This window comes from Coregonus clupeaformis, unplaced genomic scaffold, assembly GCF_020615455.1.
Source record: "Coregonus clupeaformis isolate EN_2021a unplaced genomic scaffold, ASM2061545v1 scaf1474, whole genome shotgun sequence".
Taxonomy (NCBI): domain Eukaryota; kingdom Metazoa; phylum Chordata; class Actinopteri; order Salmoniformes; family Salmonidae; genus Coregonus; species Coregonus clupeaformis.
The window spans coordinates 89,812-107,366 of record NW_025534928.1 but is presented as its reverse complement, the minus strand read 5'-3'; the positions used below and the strand labels follow the sequence as shown (position 1 = coordinate 107,366).

The following is a 17,555-nucleotide window of genomic DNA, read 5'->3' as shown; positions in this document are numbered from 1 at the left end:
TCTGTGTTAACCTATGACCGGGATACCATCAAATGTACGTTGTATAGTAGCGCACAGTGTTTCACATTGAAAGGTAATTTCCACTTGAGCTGACATCCGCAGCGTTTACCATGAATGCGATCTTCACAAACACCAGGGAAATTGTCGGTAGTGCAGTGCACAGTGCTGCAACGTGCCTTGGATTGGATCCTGGCTATGTAAAAAAGGCCCAGTGCTGTTGTCACACAGCATCACACTACACATTGGGATTGTCTCCTACTGGGCATGCTGGCATGCTGGCATGGCACTGAGCCGCTGGGGCTCTGCAGACATAATGTGAGTTTATCAGCGGGACGCTACGGGTCAGTGGCAGCAGTGTATGAGTCACAGTCAGCCCACTCATCTCTGTGCCTTCTCTGTCGCTGTCAGCTTCCTGCCTCCTGTTTGTCTCCGGGCCTCTAGAGGTCATCTGTGTTCCCCTCTGCCTTAGTTCTTCCTCATGTGTCCTAATTAGCTTGATCCAGGTCACCTGTGCCTTGTTTCCCCTTGTGTATTTTAGCTGTGTGTTTTCCCCTTGTTTCTCACTTGGTTATTGCGTCCTGACTATGTGTCTCCTGCTTTGTCCCACCGTGTCTGTCCTAGTAAGTTGTTCAAAGTTATCTTTAGTTTGTTTTTCTCCCCTCGTGGAGTTGTTTTGTTTTGCCTCCTGTTTTGGAACATTAAATCTACTTGCCTGGAGTATTGCCTTGGGTGTTTCATTTGGGTCCTACAACACCTCCTCTGTGGCTAAGGGGTAGTACCCCCAGCTCTCCACATCTGAGACCGGAGTTTCTAGCCCGGCTTGTGACAGTCGCTCTGCCTTCTCTTTCACTGTGCCTTCTCTCAGTAACAGACCTGGGTTAAAATAGTATATATTTTCTTTAAAACACTCACACTGCACTTTACTGAATTTACCTGCCTGGCACAATTGAGCAATGACGTCCAATTATGGTATTAGGCAAACATTTTCACATGATCCTTTATCTTAATATACAGTGGGGTCCGAAATTATTTACGCCCTTGATAAAGATAAGCAAAAATGCCTGTCTAAAATAAATAATTCAAATACTGAGCTATATTGTATGCTCTCAAAAAAGTTGTAAATTATATTATTTTATACTAATACAATTGCTGAGAGAAAAGGTAGGTGTAAAAATTGAAATAGTTAATTGTCCACAAAATCAACATATTGCAGTGACCATCTCAGTCTCTGGACTTGAAACCCATTGAAAACCTGTGGTTTGAATTGATTAGGGCAGTCCATAAGCGCAGACTTAGGATATCAAGTATCTGGAAGGATTCTGTATTAAGGAATTTGGAAAAAGGCTCAGTGCCGTTATTTTCGCAAGGTGAGGTATTGAAAGGTATTGAAAACAGGAGTGTCAATAACTCTTTGAGAAAAAACGAATATTACTTGTTAAACAAAATCGTTCACTCAGCAATTGTATAAGTATAAAATAATATAATTTCCCAATTTTTTTGAGCATACAATATAGCTCAGTATTTGAATTATTTATTTTATGCAGTCATTTTTGCACATCTTTATCAAGGTAGTCAATCATTTCGAACCCAACTCTAAATACCTTGAGACAAAATAATCTGGTAAATGTAACATCATATTTCAACATTACAGAAGCATAAAGGGGTACGTCTCCTGACTGACTGTCAGCATCCTGTGAAGGGGGATGTATCACTGTCAGGACCCACTAGAATCACTGTGGTAAATGAGCATTATGGCATCTGGATATAATGCTAATGGAGTGTGACTAAACACCAAGTGCATGATGGGAGCTGAATAGGGGCGTGCACATTTAGGGAAGGTCTGGTTTGTGTGATGATGTTAGCGAAACTGTCCCTGTCGTTTTTCATCGACATTAAACAACTGAAACAGATATCATGTTTTGCAGATCTATGTGTTCTCATTGCAGACAATTACCCTGTGCACTTATGATCATCCAAACTCCATAGGCATGGTAACAATGAAGAATATGCAGAAGTTAAAGACATGACATAGAGATACAAGAAGTTTATATCTCAGTTACTATGATTGAAGGCTGTTTTTGTGGTGTTTTTATTCTTTAAAATGAAGTGTCATTTTGTCCCAATTATTCATTGTTTGAACTATTTACATCTCACATTATATTGCTTCAAAAAGTTGCTTGGAAACCTTGGTAACCATAATTTAACCTTTATTTGTTTTATTAGTATCAGAACAATTGTTTTACCTTTATTTATACAGGTACTTTAATTAACAAACTGAAATACTGTATCTATTTACAGTGACAACATGTCATTAGTCTAGATTAAAGTTGTTATATAATGTAACGAGTTACATAATTCACATTTTCAACAAAAAAAGGTGTGTCTCACTTCTTCCTGTGGCAGCATAAAGTCTAGCTTGCTTGGTGAAAGGAGTCATCCTCCTGTGGTCTGTAGAGTATTGGACACCAGAAATCTGGCTGATGAAGAAAGTATGGATTAATCAAACAGTACATTAGTAACATACATATACTGTATCTATTGTCTTACTGAGAAATGACTCTGCACTTTTTCCCTGGGACAAATTATGACAATGTTCAGCGCTGTAGGCCACATAAGAAAATCTATGTAATATACAGTATTATACCATTCTAAGGTTTCCATCAGTGTTTCTCAATGATCTCTGGATTATACAGACCTTCTTGATGAGGGATTTCAGACTGCTTTCCTGAGCTTTCCTTTTCCCTTCCTTTCTTGATCTCTTCTTCAGGATCTTAGCATGCAGAAACTCCACCCTCTCCTCAGCGTTAGTGGAGAAGAACTGCTCACACACCATGAGCCTGATCTGTGTGAGCTTGGCAGACATCAGGGCCATGCTGAGAAGGGCAGCTAGTAACACAACCAGGGGCAGGATGGAGTCATAGAGTAGTAGTCTAGGTTTAGGAAGGCAACTCTTCTCAAAGAGGGACACCTGGTAGGAGAAATCCCTCCTGTCGATCTCCTCTGAAATGATGACACCAACAACGGTCATGTCTTCCTGAAACAACAATGGTTCAGTAGAGTAACAGGGTTATAGCCTAGTGGCTAGATTGTATTGAATGAATTAATGCAATAAATCATTGACTAAGACTGCATCTTGTTGTGTGTTTTACTAACATAGCTACTTACGTTTATGTTCATAAACAAAGGAACATGAAATGGCTCTAGCTCATGAAGTCGCATTCTGATGACCTCAACGAACCAGAACATGAATACATCAACACCTATGAACAAGACCCAGGCTAGACAATGGGTGAACACTGGGAAACTGAATTTGAGCATTGCTTTCCCTTCCATGGCACTGAGTCGAGGTGAAGGGATGGTGATGTAGCATCTAGCCTCCTTCGGTGTGAGGGGGAGCACTGGAGGCCTTCCTTCTGCCTTCTGCTTCTCATCAAAATGAATGAACGTCCTGGTTATGTACATGTTTTCATATTTCTTGTTGTGGCGGTATCTCCTCAAGTGCAGCACTGTGAAGCCCATCAGTAGGAGGAAGTTGAAGGCAGGGAACAGTCTCTGACCTACAGAGGATATCGTGTCCACCGCGGCCCAGATGCTCTTTGCAGTTCCATTCAGAGTCCTCTCTGCTCCAACCAGCTTCTCCATGAACTTCTCAGAGTCTCCTCTGGATGTGACCTCCAGATCAGACACCAACTCCGCCACCCCGAAGTCTGTGAACGTTCTGAGTACATCACCGACCCATCTCAACATCTTGATGTAGTTACAGAGCGGTGTGATGTTGATGGACACCCTCTTGGCCTGCAGGTTGCACACCATACTCCTACTGAGCCCTGTGACGTTCTCCAGTGTGTTCTGGACGTTCTTGAGAACCACCAAACTGGTCCCAGCGGTGATGAGAACGTTCCGGCCCTGCCTCATCCCACAGGAGAGCACAAACAGAACCCCAAAGCAACGCACCCTCTTAGAGAGGAACAGAGAGGCCCCCACAACCACCCAGCAAGAGCATGCTATCCCAGCAGCCACCAGCAGGCCGTACTGCATGACAGAGCAGGTAGAGGAGGAGGATGGAGCTCAGGACGAGACTGAAGGTGAGACAGGTGATCAAGAGGACTGATCGGTCTCTCCAGCCCTGCCTGGTGTTTGTTGTGTATAGGGCTACAGCAGCAGACCAGGAGCGATACAGGGTTCATTTCAATTGAGGGCAAGTTGTTTCATCACTGATGAAATCACAGTACCTGAGAAAGGTAGAACGACAAATATGTGTCTGATAATACTGTAAATCCTTGAAAATTCCATGACTGAAATTTTGTCTCACAGATTGTGGCAAAAAAATTGTTTGAATGAATCCAAAAGAAACAAGTAATTCATAGGTTATAACTATGTAATTTCCATTTAACCATGTAATTTCTTGGTAAATATCTGGTAATTTATCTACGTAAAGTGCTACCCAAGCACACTGAAGAAAAATATTAAAACAAACAACCAGGTTTTCAGGAAGAATAATCAAATAATCTATTAATATTAAGAGGACTGAGATATGCCTGAAATCCAAGAGGATAGATAAATATGATTTCATTTGATTTATCATGTCCATAAAAAAAAGTGTAACTCTTATTTTGGGTAAAGTCTAGCATGACATATAGTTAGAGGGAACCAAAAGTTGCTTTAAAACTACAGTAACTGTTGACTATCTTGGGCAGACACCTGGTGTGTCCAACCTTATACCTTAAACATAGTTTTTCATAACAATCCACCATTACTTTGGAAAGCATTACTAGAGCCTCACAAATTCAGCATTATCACAACACGCTTACCTGCTGGTCCTCTGTGGTATGTCTGTATAGTAGATTATGTGAAGTGATGAGCAGAACTCTCAAGCTTTCATACCAATTTTAACCTCAACACTTACTCATTTCCCATTTAAAATTTCAGAACTTAGTCACCTCCCAGTCGGAGGCGTCGCTCACTTAACCGTCTTACCACACTGCAGGAGTTCATCTCACCAAACACGTGAAGAGTAAACTGAAAATACAGTACTGTCATTGTTGAAGTACAGCATTTTGTGATAGGTGGTTAACTTACTAAGATACTTAATTACTTACTTACTTACTGACTTACTTACTATTCAAGTAGTACAACCTTCAATATAAGGAGAGCATTAGAGCATTGTTGGTCATTCCAACATACCACTCTACACAGCTGTATATTGTGTGTGTTTTAACAACAGTAAAAGAGGAACTTTCTTTTTAGTTCTGAGTAAAATGTATTCCTGGCTCTCTCCAAAATTATAGGTTGTTCTTTCATCTGCAGTGTCGGCAAAGAATTTAGTGGAAGCACAACTTTGCACTCATATGATGGGAAGTGGAACTGACTCCTACAACTTGTATCTTAACTTCCCCCAGCTTGAACTTAGTATTGATTAGTTCACATGCTGTATACAGTTCTGAAAGACTAAATGAAATATCTGTAGTGTAGACTGTAGTATAGGTAGGAACCATTTGTGGGCCACAAAGGTTGTGACCTTTATGTTGGTACTTGCCAGCCAGTTTGTTATTGTAAAATATAATGGGTTTTCCTTTTTACTCCCAACCTACCTGGAGGAATAAAGATAGTAATTTGTGGATGTTGTGGAACAGGAAATAGTCATGCCCAGATAGATAAAAATGCTCTTGTGTGTTGATATTGTTCGCTGTGACTCAGTGTCAGTGTAATATCCATTTTTTATTTGAAAAATAACTTACATAAATCTCTGTACTCAACCATACTTCACCAAGACATAGCCTTGGCATAAACACATTGCACCAAAACAAAATAAAGAAAAGGCATTCAAAAGGGTAAATAACATATTTCTTTGTCATCATGTGAGACATTATTCCTATTCCAAAATATTCTATTAATCTATTTATGTTTGCTTGTTTTATTCAAATTTCTAATATGTACAATGTAAATCAAAAATGAAAGTATATAGCTTGTTATAGCAACAAGATATTGGATGGACATTAGAATGTATAGGTTTAACATGGAAAAGGAATAACGTCTCAGTTTATTTTCATTCAGACATAACTGTAAGATTCATATACCTCTCATACACAAGAAGCATTTATAATTACTAAAAATAGAAAATAAAATATAAACTGGTCTTGGCTTGTAAATAAACAAATAAAAATATATGAAATTAATTTTATTTTCACAAAAACAGAAAAACTAAATTCATATTGTGTGGCAATATCCCATGTTGCTCATCCTCACAAACAGTGCCTGAACTACACAGCAATATACATAAGTTGTATGTTTGCTGCTTCTTGCTTGGAAATAAATATCCCTCTTGCTGTACCAATACAGATTATTTTTGCATGTTAGTTAACAATACTGAAATAAAATACACTTGCAACCAAAACTTTTTTGTCAACCTCCAATGAATATAAAGTATTTTTACTTGTCATTCTTTTTGAAAAATTGGAAATAAAATATGATCTAGGAGTTGGTGGAATGTTTTGTTAAAACGTTTTAATAGTTTGGCCATGAAAGTAACTAATTCATTTGCTGTAGAGGGGAAAAAGTAACGAAGTTGACATGCACTGTACAAGAAACTGCAAAAACCCCAAATATCATCTTTATCAAAACATGCTGAGTTACTTTAAGGTGTGCCCAAGCCATGTTGCAGAAAATCCTTTTCAACATGCTTGTTAAACAAATCAAATCCCAAAAAAGACATATTGAAACGATATAGAACTGTAAAAGAACCAACAGTCCTGAAACTCTGGACAATATCAGGGGGTGCCCTGGGACAAGAGAGAAAAAGAGACGTGTACAATTTAAACATTATGTTTATCTTTATAAGGCTTGTAAACCTTTACAATGAAATAAATCATTTACATTTATTTTCATCATCACTTTGTCACATAAACTGTTTTTTTTTGTTAAATAACTCAAAAAGTTTTTATTTTAGTTTCTCTTACTGTATGTCTGCCAAACACAGACTTATGTTATGGATGGTCTAAAGAATGATAAACAATGTGTCTTTTTTATCACGCTGTTGCATTCACTCCCCTTTGAAAACCATGCACTAGTGACATTTATCTTTAAAAATAATATAAATTGTTGAAAATGGCTGATCTGTTTTATTTGTTTTTATTCATCTTTTTTTTGCAAGTTGCAGCCTCAAGAAAATAATTTTCATATTTTTTTTATTCAGCTAAATTTTTGTCCATGCAAAAATCTTTTTTTTTTTATCGTCATTTAAATGTCATACACTATATCAACAGAGAAATAATAATGTTAGGTCATAAAAGTTAGTCTTGTTGTGGGTTCTGATCATTAGATTCTGGAGCGTCGATAGTACAGTCGCCTCTTCTGTATTGCCTTTAGTAACTTTAGTATTGTCTCTCTGGTGTGATCTACTACCTACACTGTATAGGTATTTTGACTAGGGCCTCATATTCGGAGTGTGAGCTTTACCTGGGCCACCCCACCTCTCCTATTGCAATGATCCTCATAGCTTCATTTACACATCTAGCTAGGTCTGTTGGCGTGGCGTGACCAAGCTTCTGGACAGGACAACACTGTCAGTCACCCCTTCAGGTATACAAGTACATCCACAATAAACAAACAAAAAACAAAAAAATTAATTAAAAACGAAAACATTTATTTTTCATTCGAAAAGGGCTTCTGTAGAACTCATCGAGCGGGTTCCCAGTTCTGACCCCCATGGCTTAAGATTGGATGAAAACCTGGAATCGCTCGATTTAGAGACGATTCCTCGTGCTAAGGAGTCCGTTACGGCCTTCCAATCCGAGCTGGCGCTCCGACCCGGCCGAGGGAGCGACGCTCGCTACGCACAATGTGTGCGACATTTTGCTCAAAACACAGGATCACGTTTGCACCCCTAGAAACAGGCTCAGAAGACACAACATCAAGCATGCAGTGTAACCGGGGGGCGTGACCTGTCTGTCGCAACTTGTTTAACCTCAACACTGGGTGCTGCTGCTACAACAATGCTATCAGTCCACACACTGCTATGACCGGCTATCCAATGACGTTTGGGAAGCTCTTCTTGTCAAGGGGGCCAGGGTAGGGTCCACCAATGAGGAAGGAGGAAAGAGCTTGAACCAGCCAATCACCATGTTGGACAGGTCCAGCTCATCTAAAAGTATCTGAACCGCTCCCATAAAGGATTTATGGTCCATGCGTCCGTAGTCTCCCCATACGATAATCTGTGGAGAAGAGGGTTTATTAGACATGTTATTATAATATTTTAGATGCCTGCATTTGCTTAGAAATGATGTGTGAACTGTGAAGTATTTATCAAGGCCTTGTAGAACGTAGAAGTTTACCTGTAGAACTTTCCCTCCAGGAGCCTCTTCGAACGGCAGTTGCTGCTGGTAAAGGGGATCCAAGGTTTTTCTTGCTACTTTTGTTTTCTTTTTGGCTATGCAGGCTCCGTTTTCTAAAAGATATACCTTTACATATGGTGCTACGAAGAGAGAGAGAGACAAAAAGGTTACTATACTATTGGCAGCATTGTCAGTTGGTTGAAACTCTGGTTACCATAGTGACCAGTTGGTATTAACATGAAGTTCAAGGCTGTGGGTTCTATTCTATTCTACTCACATACAGGATACTAAAAATGTATGTACTCACGGTACTGTAAGTAGCTTTGGCTAAATGTGTCTGCTAAATAGTATATATTAATATATTATACATCATGTAGTAAATTACCTGGCAGTGCCTTGGAACCTGGTTTTCCCACAAGGCCACGGGCTCGGATCACCTCCACCTCCAGCGCTCCTTTCTTGTCCACGATTCCAATCTGGATGTCACCTGAACCACACACACCACAGCCAACACAATGTCAACACTCCCTTTACACAATACAGATATCCATTCCGTATGGGATGAGGTCGCTAAAGGTATCTTGACACACAAATAAAATATATAATTCATTCATTCATTCAAAATCTCTTGATACAACATTGTTCCAGGAATCTGATCCACCTACCCATGGGTGGTGTCGCTAGCGTCTGTCGTCCAACCAGCTGGGCTGGGCCTAGTCCATCCAGGAAGTCAGAGAACTGGGCATCCGAGGAGAGCCTCACACCAGGGAAGATCAGGCTGGAACGGAAGAGAAAGATGACACTGGTAACTATGGAGACTAAAGAAGAAGGCCTCAAAGCTTGAACTTGATTTCTTGCTGCGTCACCATCAAAGGTACAATTAAATACAAAAACGATGTTCTAACATATTTAGAGTTGACAAGATCCAAAAAAGACAGGAAATTCAAATGAGCACCCCAACCTTAAATTTGACCTAAAACCCAATTCTTTTGTTTTTTTTTGGGGGGGGGGTGTACATTATCACATTGGTATGCGTCATACTCCACTTACTTTCCCTCGGAGCTGTAGCTGTTCATGCTGCCGTCGGTGGACTCTCTGCTCGCCTGCCGAGTCATCCTGCTCCTCATCTCTACGGCCAAGCCCGTTTCTGTGCTCCTCTGGACGGTACTGCGAAGCTTCTTCCCACCGGCTTCTGGACAGAACAGAGGGACGGAGTGGGAGAAAGAGAGAGAGAGGGAAAGGGAGAGAGAGAGAGAGAGGGAGAGAGAGGGAAAGATAGAGAGCAGGGGGGAGAAATAGTCAATACATTGCTCTCAAGTGTGTGCTGTGCTTTCGAATTACATCCAGTAGGTAAATTGCAGACATAGCGTTTTCACTGATTACGAGAAGTCTCATTGAAGTCATCAACAGGAAGAACACACTTCCACTCTATGGCAATTCTACCAACAACATCATGCACCCTATTCTCAGTGCTACCAAGGCACTGCAACTTCCATGTGATAATTTAGCAAAGAGATTTATTCAACATAAAGTGTCATATTATCAACAGAAATATAAGAAAAAACAGAGTTGTGTGTTTGCGCGTGTATGTGTGTTCGTGTATGAATGGGCTAAACAGAAGAAGACCATGTACATCCCTCTTCCTGCCATGCCAGAGCACCGGCTGCCTGCCCTGCAGGGTTCTTGCTCTAGCTTAGTATCTCTCTCTCCCTCTATCTCTCTCCCTCTCTCCATCTCTCTCTCTCTCTCTCTCTCTCTCTCTCTCTCTCTCTCTCTCTCTCTCTCTCTCTCTCTCTCTCTCTCTCTCTCTCCCTCTATCTCTCTCCCTCTCTCCCTCTCTCCCTCTCTCCCTCTCCCTCTCTCTACCTCTCTCTCTCTCCCTCTCTCCACCCCTCCCTCCACCCCTCCCTCCATCCCTCTGTTCCACCTAGGACCATTCAGTGTCTGGCCTCCCCCAACTGATACAAGGTGACAGCTGACTGCCCCCATTAGACCTGCTGAACATCTCCTCCAATCTGTGTGACAGTAGGGGCACATGGCCAGGACGTGGCTGGAGCTGCGTGAGGCCTGAATGGCATTCTTTGCAAACCACCAAGGAGGGCCAGGAGGAGGATATACTGTAGGAGCAGGTACTGGTACTAGTACAGGTCAGCCACTGCAGAGCTCTACAACAGTCACATGACAGGGCTTTTTGCAGAGAACTAAAGAAACAAAATGGCTGTTCATTCAAATACAAAAATGCATACGGGGTACACCGGACTAATTAAAAGTGTAAAATGGTAAAAGGTGAACTAATGGGTCTGTCTTGTCTCTCAGTAAGGAATGCAGGAAGCAGAGTTTTTGAGTTATTTTATTTATTTATTTTTATTTCACCTTTATTTAACCAGGTAAGCCAGTTGAGAACAAGTTCTCATTTACAACTGCGACCTGGCCAAGATAAAGCAAAGCAGTGCGATAAAAACAACAAACACAGAGTTACATATGGAATAAACATAACGTACAGTCAATAACACAATAGAAAATCTATATACAGTGTGTGCAAATGTAGTAAGTTATGGAGGTAAGGCAATAAATAGGCCATACTGCAAAATAATTACAATTTAGTATTAACACTGGAGTGATAGATGTGCAGAAGATGATGTGCAAATAGAGATACTGGGGTGCAAATGATCAAAATAAATAACAATGTAAATAACAATATGGGGATGAGGTAGTTGGGTGGGCTAATTACAGATGGGCTGTGTACAGGTGCAGTGATCGGTAAGCTGCTCTGACAACTGATGCTTAAAGATAGTGAGGGAGATAAGTGTCTCCAGCTTCAGAGATTTTTGCAGTTCGTTCCAGTCATTTGCAGCAGAGAACTGGAAGGAATGGAGGTGTTGGCTTTGGGGAGGTGTTAGCTTTGGGGATGACCAGTGAGATATACCTGCTGGAACGCATACTACGGGTGGGTGTTGCTATGGTGACCAATGAGCTAAGATAAGGCGGGGATTTGCCTAGAAGAGATTTATAGACGACCTGGAGCCAGTGGGCTTGGTGACGAATATGTAGTGAGGGCCAGCCAACCAGAGCGTACAGGTCACAATGGTGGGTAGTATATGGGGCTTTGGTGACAAAACGGATGGCACTGTGATAGACTACATCCAATTTGCTGAGTAGAGTGTTGAAAGCTATTTTGTAAATGACATCGCCGAAGTCAAGTATCGGTAGGATAGTCCGTTTTACGAGGGCATGTTTAGCAGCATGAGTGAAGGAGGCTTTGTTGCGAAATAGGAAGCCAATTCTAGATTTAACTTTGGATTGGAGATGCTTAATGTGAGTCTGGAAGGAGAGTTTACAGTCTAACCAGACGCCTAGGTATTTGTAGTTGTCCACATATTCTAAGTCAGACCCGCCGAGAGTAGTGATTCTAGTCGGGCGGACGGGTGCAAGCAGCGTTCGATTGAAGAGCATGCATTTAGTTTTACTAGTGTTTAAGAGCAGTTGGAGGCCACAGAATGAGTGTTGTATGGCATTGAAGCTCGTTTGGAGGTTTGTTAACACAGTGTCCAATGAAGGGCCAGATGTATACAAAATGGTGTCGTCTGCGTAGAGGTGGATCTGAGAGTCACCAGCAACAAGAGCGACATCATTGATATACACAGAGAATAGAGTCGGCCCGAGAATTGAACCCTGTGGCACCCCCATAGAGACTGCCAGAGGTCCAGACAACAGGCCCTCCGATTTGACACATTGAACTCTATCTGAGAAGTAGTTGGTGAACCAGGCGAGGCAGTCATTTGAGAAACCAAGGCTATTTAGTCTGCCAATAAGAATGCGGTGATTGACAGAGTCAAAAGCCTTGGCCAGGTCGATAAAGACGGCTGCACAGTACTGTCTTTTATCGATCGCGGTTATTATATCGTTTAGGACCTTGAGCGTGGCTGAGGTGCACCCATGACCATCTCGGAAACCAGATTGCATAGCGGAGAAGGTACGGTGGGATTCGAAATGGTCGGTGATCTGTTTGTTATATTGTTTAACTCGGAGGATAACCAGGGTAAAGAGAACGAACGTAAAGAGAGCTGATTTATGTGGCAAGCATGACCACTCAACACACACTGTCAGGGAATGCATGTCAACATAGAGAGTGAATGTTTGTCACTCAATGTTTACATACCCTACCAGTCAAAAGTTTGGACACACCTACTCATTCAAGGGTTTTTCTTTATTTTTACATTATATAATAATAGTGAAGACATCACAACTATGAAATAACACATATGGAATCATGTAGTAAACAAAAAAAGTGTTAAACAAATCAAAATATATTTTATATATGAGATTCTTCAAATAGCCACCCTTTGCCTTTATGACAGCTTTGCACACTTTTGGCATTCTCTCAACCAGCTTTATGAGGTAGTCACCTGGAATGCATTTCAATTAACAGGTGTGCCTTCTTAAAAGTTAATTCGTGGAATTTCTTTCCTTCTTAATGCGTTTGAGCCAATCAGTTGTGTTGTGACAAGGTAGGGGGGTATACAGAAGATAGCCCTATTTGGTAAAAGACCAAGTCCATATTATGGCAAGAACAGCTCAAATAAGCTAAGAGAAACGACAGTCCATCATTACTTTAAGACATGAAGGTCAGTCAATACGGAAAATGTCAAGAACTTTGAAAGTTTCTTCAAGTGCAGTCGCAAAAACCATCAAGCGCTATGATGAAACTGGCTCTCATGAGGACCTCCACAGGAATGGAAGACCCAGAGTTACCGCTGCTGCAGAGGATAAGTTAATTAGAGTTACCAGCCTCAGAAATTGCAGCCCAAATAAATGCTTCACAGAGTTCAAGTCACAAACACATCTCAACATCAACTGTTCAGAGGGGACTGTGTGAATCAGGCCTTCATGGTCGAATTGCTGCAAAAAAAAACACTGCTAAAGAAACACGAGCAATGGACATTAGACCGGTGGAAATTTGTCCTTTGGTCTGGAGTCCAAATTGGAGATTTCACTGTCTATGATTTATTTAGAATTTAAGGCACACTTAACCAGCATGGCTACCACAGCATTCTACAGCGATACGCCATCCCATCTGGTTTGGGCTTAGTGGGACTATCATATATTTTTCAACAAGACAATGACCCAACACACCTCCAGGCTGTGTAAGGGCCATTTTACCAAGAAGGAGAGTGATGGAGCACTGCATCAGACGACCTGGCCTCCACAATCCCCCTACCTCAACCCAATTGAGATGGTTTGTGATGAGTCGGACGGCAGAGTGAAGGAAAAGCAGCCAACTAGTGCTCAGCATATGTGGGACCTCCTTCAAGACTGTTGGAAAAGCATTCCAGGTGAAGCTGGTTGAGAGAATGCCAAGAGTGTGCAAAGCTGTCATCAAGGCAATGGGTGGCTATTTGAAGAATCTCAAATATAAAATATATTTTGATTTGTTTAACTCTTTTTTGGTTACTATATGATTCCATATGTGTTATTTCATAGTTTTGATGTCTTCACTATTATTCTACAATGTAAAAAATAGTGAAAATAAAGAAAAACCCTTGAATGAGTAGGTGTATCCAAACTTTTGACTGGCACTGTACGTAAGAGTGGTTCTGCTTTATCACAGGAACAACCTTTCTGAAGACAACACACAGAGGGGATAATAAAGCCCTCTTTAACCAAGACTTCTTACAGTTTGAAGACAGCTCAATAATTCCCCATTCTGTGTTCAAATAAACTGAAAATAATCTGGCATATTCATATTGTCCTTAATGCAATTTCCCTCTCTCTAAATTTTTATTTGTGTGTGTGATTTGTGCCTAGAATTTGCCCATATCAAACACATTAATTATACTCTGGCTACTGTCCCTGCCTGCAGCATCTCTCCCTTCCTGTCTGCCTGCCTGCCTGCCTGTCTCCCATCCACAGGAAGTACAGACTCTTAGAATCAGAGAATGATAAGCTTTTATTTCTCAGGCAGGCACTCACTGCTGAGGCCAGAACCCTGGCAGCTCAGCTATTCAATGACATCCGCCTCCTCTTCCTCTCTTCTCAGCACTGACAAAGCAAACCGGATTCAAAGAAGCTGACAGTGACGTCTAAAGGCATCTAAAGACCTGCCAGTGTGACAGACAGTCAGGCTTCTGCCATATAGGAACTACCTAAACACAATCAATGAGCGATGTACTGAATGATCAATTAACATTCATTCAGCTGAATCAAAGCCAAGGTCAACCTGACCACTGTATGTACTGTGGTTAGCCTGCATATTGTTGTATCTGAGGTCATTATGGATGGCCATACTAATAAAGGAGGAGAAGCTCATCTTTGAAATCTCTTTTTAATGGCCAGCCAACTGTTTTTAATGATGCAGTTTATACCTCATTGGACAGAGTAATGCTGAATTAACATGTGTGATTATGATGAGACTGTAGGTGTCACACTCTGGCTCCAGGACTGTGTGTTAGAGCCAGGGTGTATTTCATTTGGTGGTGTTGGGGTTGGGTGAGTTTCATTTTGTTTGTGTTTAGTGGTGATTGGTCAATGACTCCCAATCGGAGGTAACGAGTGTCAGCTGTCGGCTCGTTATCTCTGATTGGGAGCCATATATATACTGTTGTGTTTCACTGTTTGTTTGTGGGTTTTTGTTCCTGTTTAGTTATTGTCACTGTAGGACTTCACTTTCGTCTTTTGTTTTGTATTTACGTGCTTTATCATTAAAGTCATCATGTTCACTCCACGCGCTGCGTATTGGTCCGTTTCCTCAGACGATCGTGACAGTAGGTGCCATGAGCCAGGCCACACACACACTCACACACACACTCATACACATACACTCATACACACAAACTCATACAGACACACACACACAGGCTTTGCCGTTGTCATGGTTTGTTATTAAGGTAGAGCATTAAAAAGATTACGGAGTGGATCTTTGAAAGCTCACTCAGACAGATATACTCAGTCTTAATTAGAAATTAAGCTACTGCCATTGAAAGTGCTTTCCATACACGTCATTAAACTCTATAACCCACTAAAAGGGAAAACAGTCTATAAAAATATGTATTCTGCAAAGAGCTAAGGATCTGTGAAAGATAGAATAAAATAAAAAGCATTTAGGAGATGCTGCAGTGCATCCAGACCTAGCCTTGAAAAAAGATATATGTTCTTAAAAACCGTGATTTTCCCAGAGCCTAGATGCTAGAATAAAACCTTAATTTGAGGAGATATTCTCTGCTGGAGTCCTAAAACACTCTAAGATACTGTCTTTACGTAACATGTTAAACTACACATCAAAGGCTCACCTGCAGTGTCACTTCCGTCCAATCAAATGACTGTTTACAAACATCATCAATACAGTTTGTGTCATCTGGGAGAAATGTTTGTGAACAGTAACTTGATTGGACGCACATTTCGGGTCGACTACTCTAGTACCTGTAACTCCAGGTAAGGAAGCATTAAAGTCAGTGTCTACCCAGAAAGGGGATTGAGATGAAGGGGGCTGGAGACATTTCTACCGTATTATCGCAACATTCCAGTGGATCATGTCTATTTCAGAGGAGTCTATTAAAGTCTATTTATAGGAGGAGGGTAATACGATCCCCCTAACCCAGCTAATACAATCACAGCTAATACAATCCCCCTAACCTAGTCTTATGAAAACATCCTATCTGGATTATCATAAACATATTCTCAACACCCACTCAGAAATAAAACAGCTATAAAAACACACACTAGACACTAGAGACGAGGTCAATACAATATCTAAATCTAAACTACCGCCCGCACTAGAACAAATAGTGATTCATTCCAATCGAGACAAGACAAGCATGCTTGCCATTGGTAAGTGAAGTCAATGAGGGAGTAGGACAGTGTTTCAGAACAGACATCAGATCTAAAGCAGTAGCCAATGACACGAACAGGGATGTAGCTAGTCAATTACGAGAAGCATATCCAAAAACACACTGAGCATGTCCATCCACAGCCTCCACCCTCCCCGTGCTCCCTCTCCCCTTTCGGGTCATCAGTCAACCATCAGTCCATCCCTCCCTCTCCTCTCTCCCCCGGTCCCTCTCTATCTCTCTCCACCCCTCCAGCCCTTCGTCTGCTCCCTCTCTTACTGCTGCCCCTCTCCATCCCCCATCCCATCCCTCTCCCATCCCTCTCCCATCCTCCCATCCCTCTCCCATCCCTCTCCCATCCCTCTCCCATCCATCTCCCATCCCTCTCCCATCCTCCCATCCATCTCCCATCCCTCTCCCATCCTCCCATCCCTCTCCCATCCTCCCATCCATCTCCCATCCCTCTCCCATCCTCCCATCCCTCTCCCATCCTCCCATCCCTCTCCCATCCTCCCATCCTCCCATCCCTCTCCCATCCCATCCCTCTCCTCTCTCTCTCCCTCCAACAGCAGCAGCAGCTGTGTGTGTCTGCTCCAGTGTCTCAGGGTTAGGTCCATCTCATCTTACCTCTGTCCTCCTCGTCGAAGGAGTTCATGCAGGGGAAGTAGTTGGCCAGCGCCTCGAACGACGCAGACAGGCTCATCTTGCTCTGGGAACGCTGCATGCGCATCCCGGACCCCGGGGCACCAGCCGCTGCATTGGCATCATGCCCCTGCCTACCCATGGTCACTAATCACCTGAGTCAAGTCGCCTTCTAGCGGAGGTTAAAGGTCTCCAAACAGCTCTACCGTGCACCAAGAGGAAAACTGAAGAGGTGGTTGAACGCTGAAGCCCAAGAGCAGACTATGGTGCTGTACTGTAGCAGAATGGCTTTCTGATGTAGCTCTGTGTGTTGTCTCCCTGTGCTGCGTAGAGTGAGACTGCGTAGAGAGAGAGCTTGCTTGCTTCTCTGCTCCGTGTTAATGCTCTGTTCTATGTGCCTGCTTGGTTATCTCTGCTACTCAGCTCCTCTCCCTCCCTCTCCTCTTCTAACGCAATTGGGAGAATGAGAGGGCGGGGGGCAAGCTGCATCCTCCTCAGCCAATCAGAGGGATCTCTGCTCAGGCGCACCTCGGCTGCCTCTCCAGGCAAAGGAGCTCTACCCAGAGATACAACTCACTGAACCTCACAGGCTCCTCTCTCTCTCGCACACACGCACGGATGCACACGCAAACAAACACACACACGGATGCACACGTGCACATGCATGCACAAATACACACACACACACACACACACACACACACACACACACACACACACACACACAAACGCAGAGCCACAGAGGTCCCTGTGACAGCCA

General features: G+C 42.3%; 2 protein-coding genes across 11 annotated transcripts in view; both read right to left on the bottom strand.

Annotated features, from left to right (window-relative positions):
- Positions 1-1,322: 1,322 nt before the first annotated feature.
- Positions 1,323-4,038, bottom strand: LOC121585334 (dendritic cell-specific transmembrane protein-like). The gene is made up of 2 exons (XM_045218282.1): positions 3,322-4,038; positions 1,323-3,046 (listed from the first exon to the last, which is right to left on the bottom strand). Exons 1-2 carry the CDS (start codon positions 4,036-4,038, stop codon positions 2,639-2,641), a joined length of 1,125 nt encoding a protein of 374 aa, XP_045074217.1. The 3' UTR covers positions 1,323-2,638.
- Positions 4,039-5,699: 1,661 nt separating this feature from the next.
- The window catches only part of LOC121586055 (regulating synaptic membrane exocytosis protein 4), a 69,377-nt gene continuing 57,521 nt past the window's right edge, over positions 5,700-17,555 (bottom strand). For 7 of the 10 annotated variants that reach the window (XM_045218278.1, XM_045218277.1, XM_045218274.1 and 4 more), the window contains 5 exons: positions 9,381-9,519; positions 8,996-9,108; positions 8,716-8,817; positions 8,331-8,470; positions 5,700-8,210 (listed from right to left, as the gene is read on the bottom strand). In XM_045218278.1, the coding sequence (XP_045074213.1) occupies positions 8,013-8,210; positions 8,331-8,470; positions 8,716-8,817; positions 8,996-9,108; positions 9,381-9,519 (692 nt within the window). In that variant the 3' untranslated portion in view covers positions 5,700-8,012. Of the gene's footprint in view, positions 8,211-8,330; positions 8,471-8,715; positions 8,818-8,995; positions 9,109-9,380; positions 9,523-16,780; positions 17,214-17,555 lie in introns of those variants that run through there. The other 3 variants (XM_041902501.2, XM_041902502.2, XM_045218280.1) reach the window with 3 other exon arrangements.

Excerpts from the sequence above, each read along its gene's own strand:
- LOC121585334 (XM_045218282.1), bottom strand. The coding sequence starts at position 4,038 with ATGCAGTACGGCCTGCTGGTGGCTGCTGGGATAGCATGCTCTTGCTGG. Across the intron at positions 3,047-3,321 it reads TCAGTGCCATGGAAGGGAAA|TTGTTGTTTCAGGAAGACAT; the intron begins GCAATGCTCAAA and ends TCTACTGAACCA.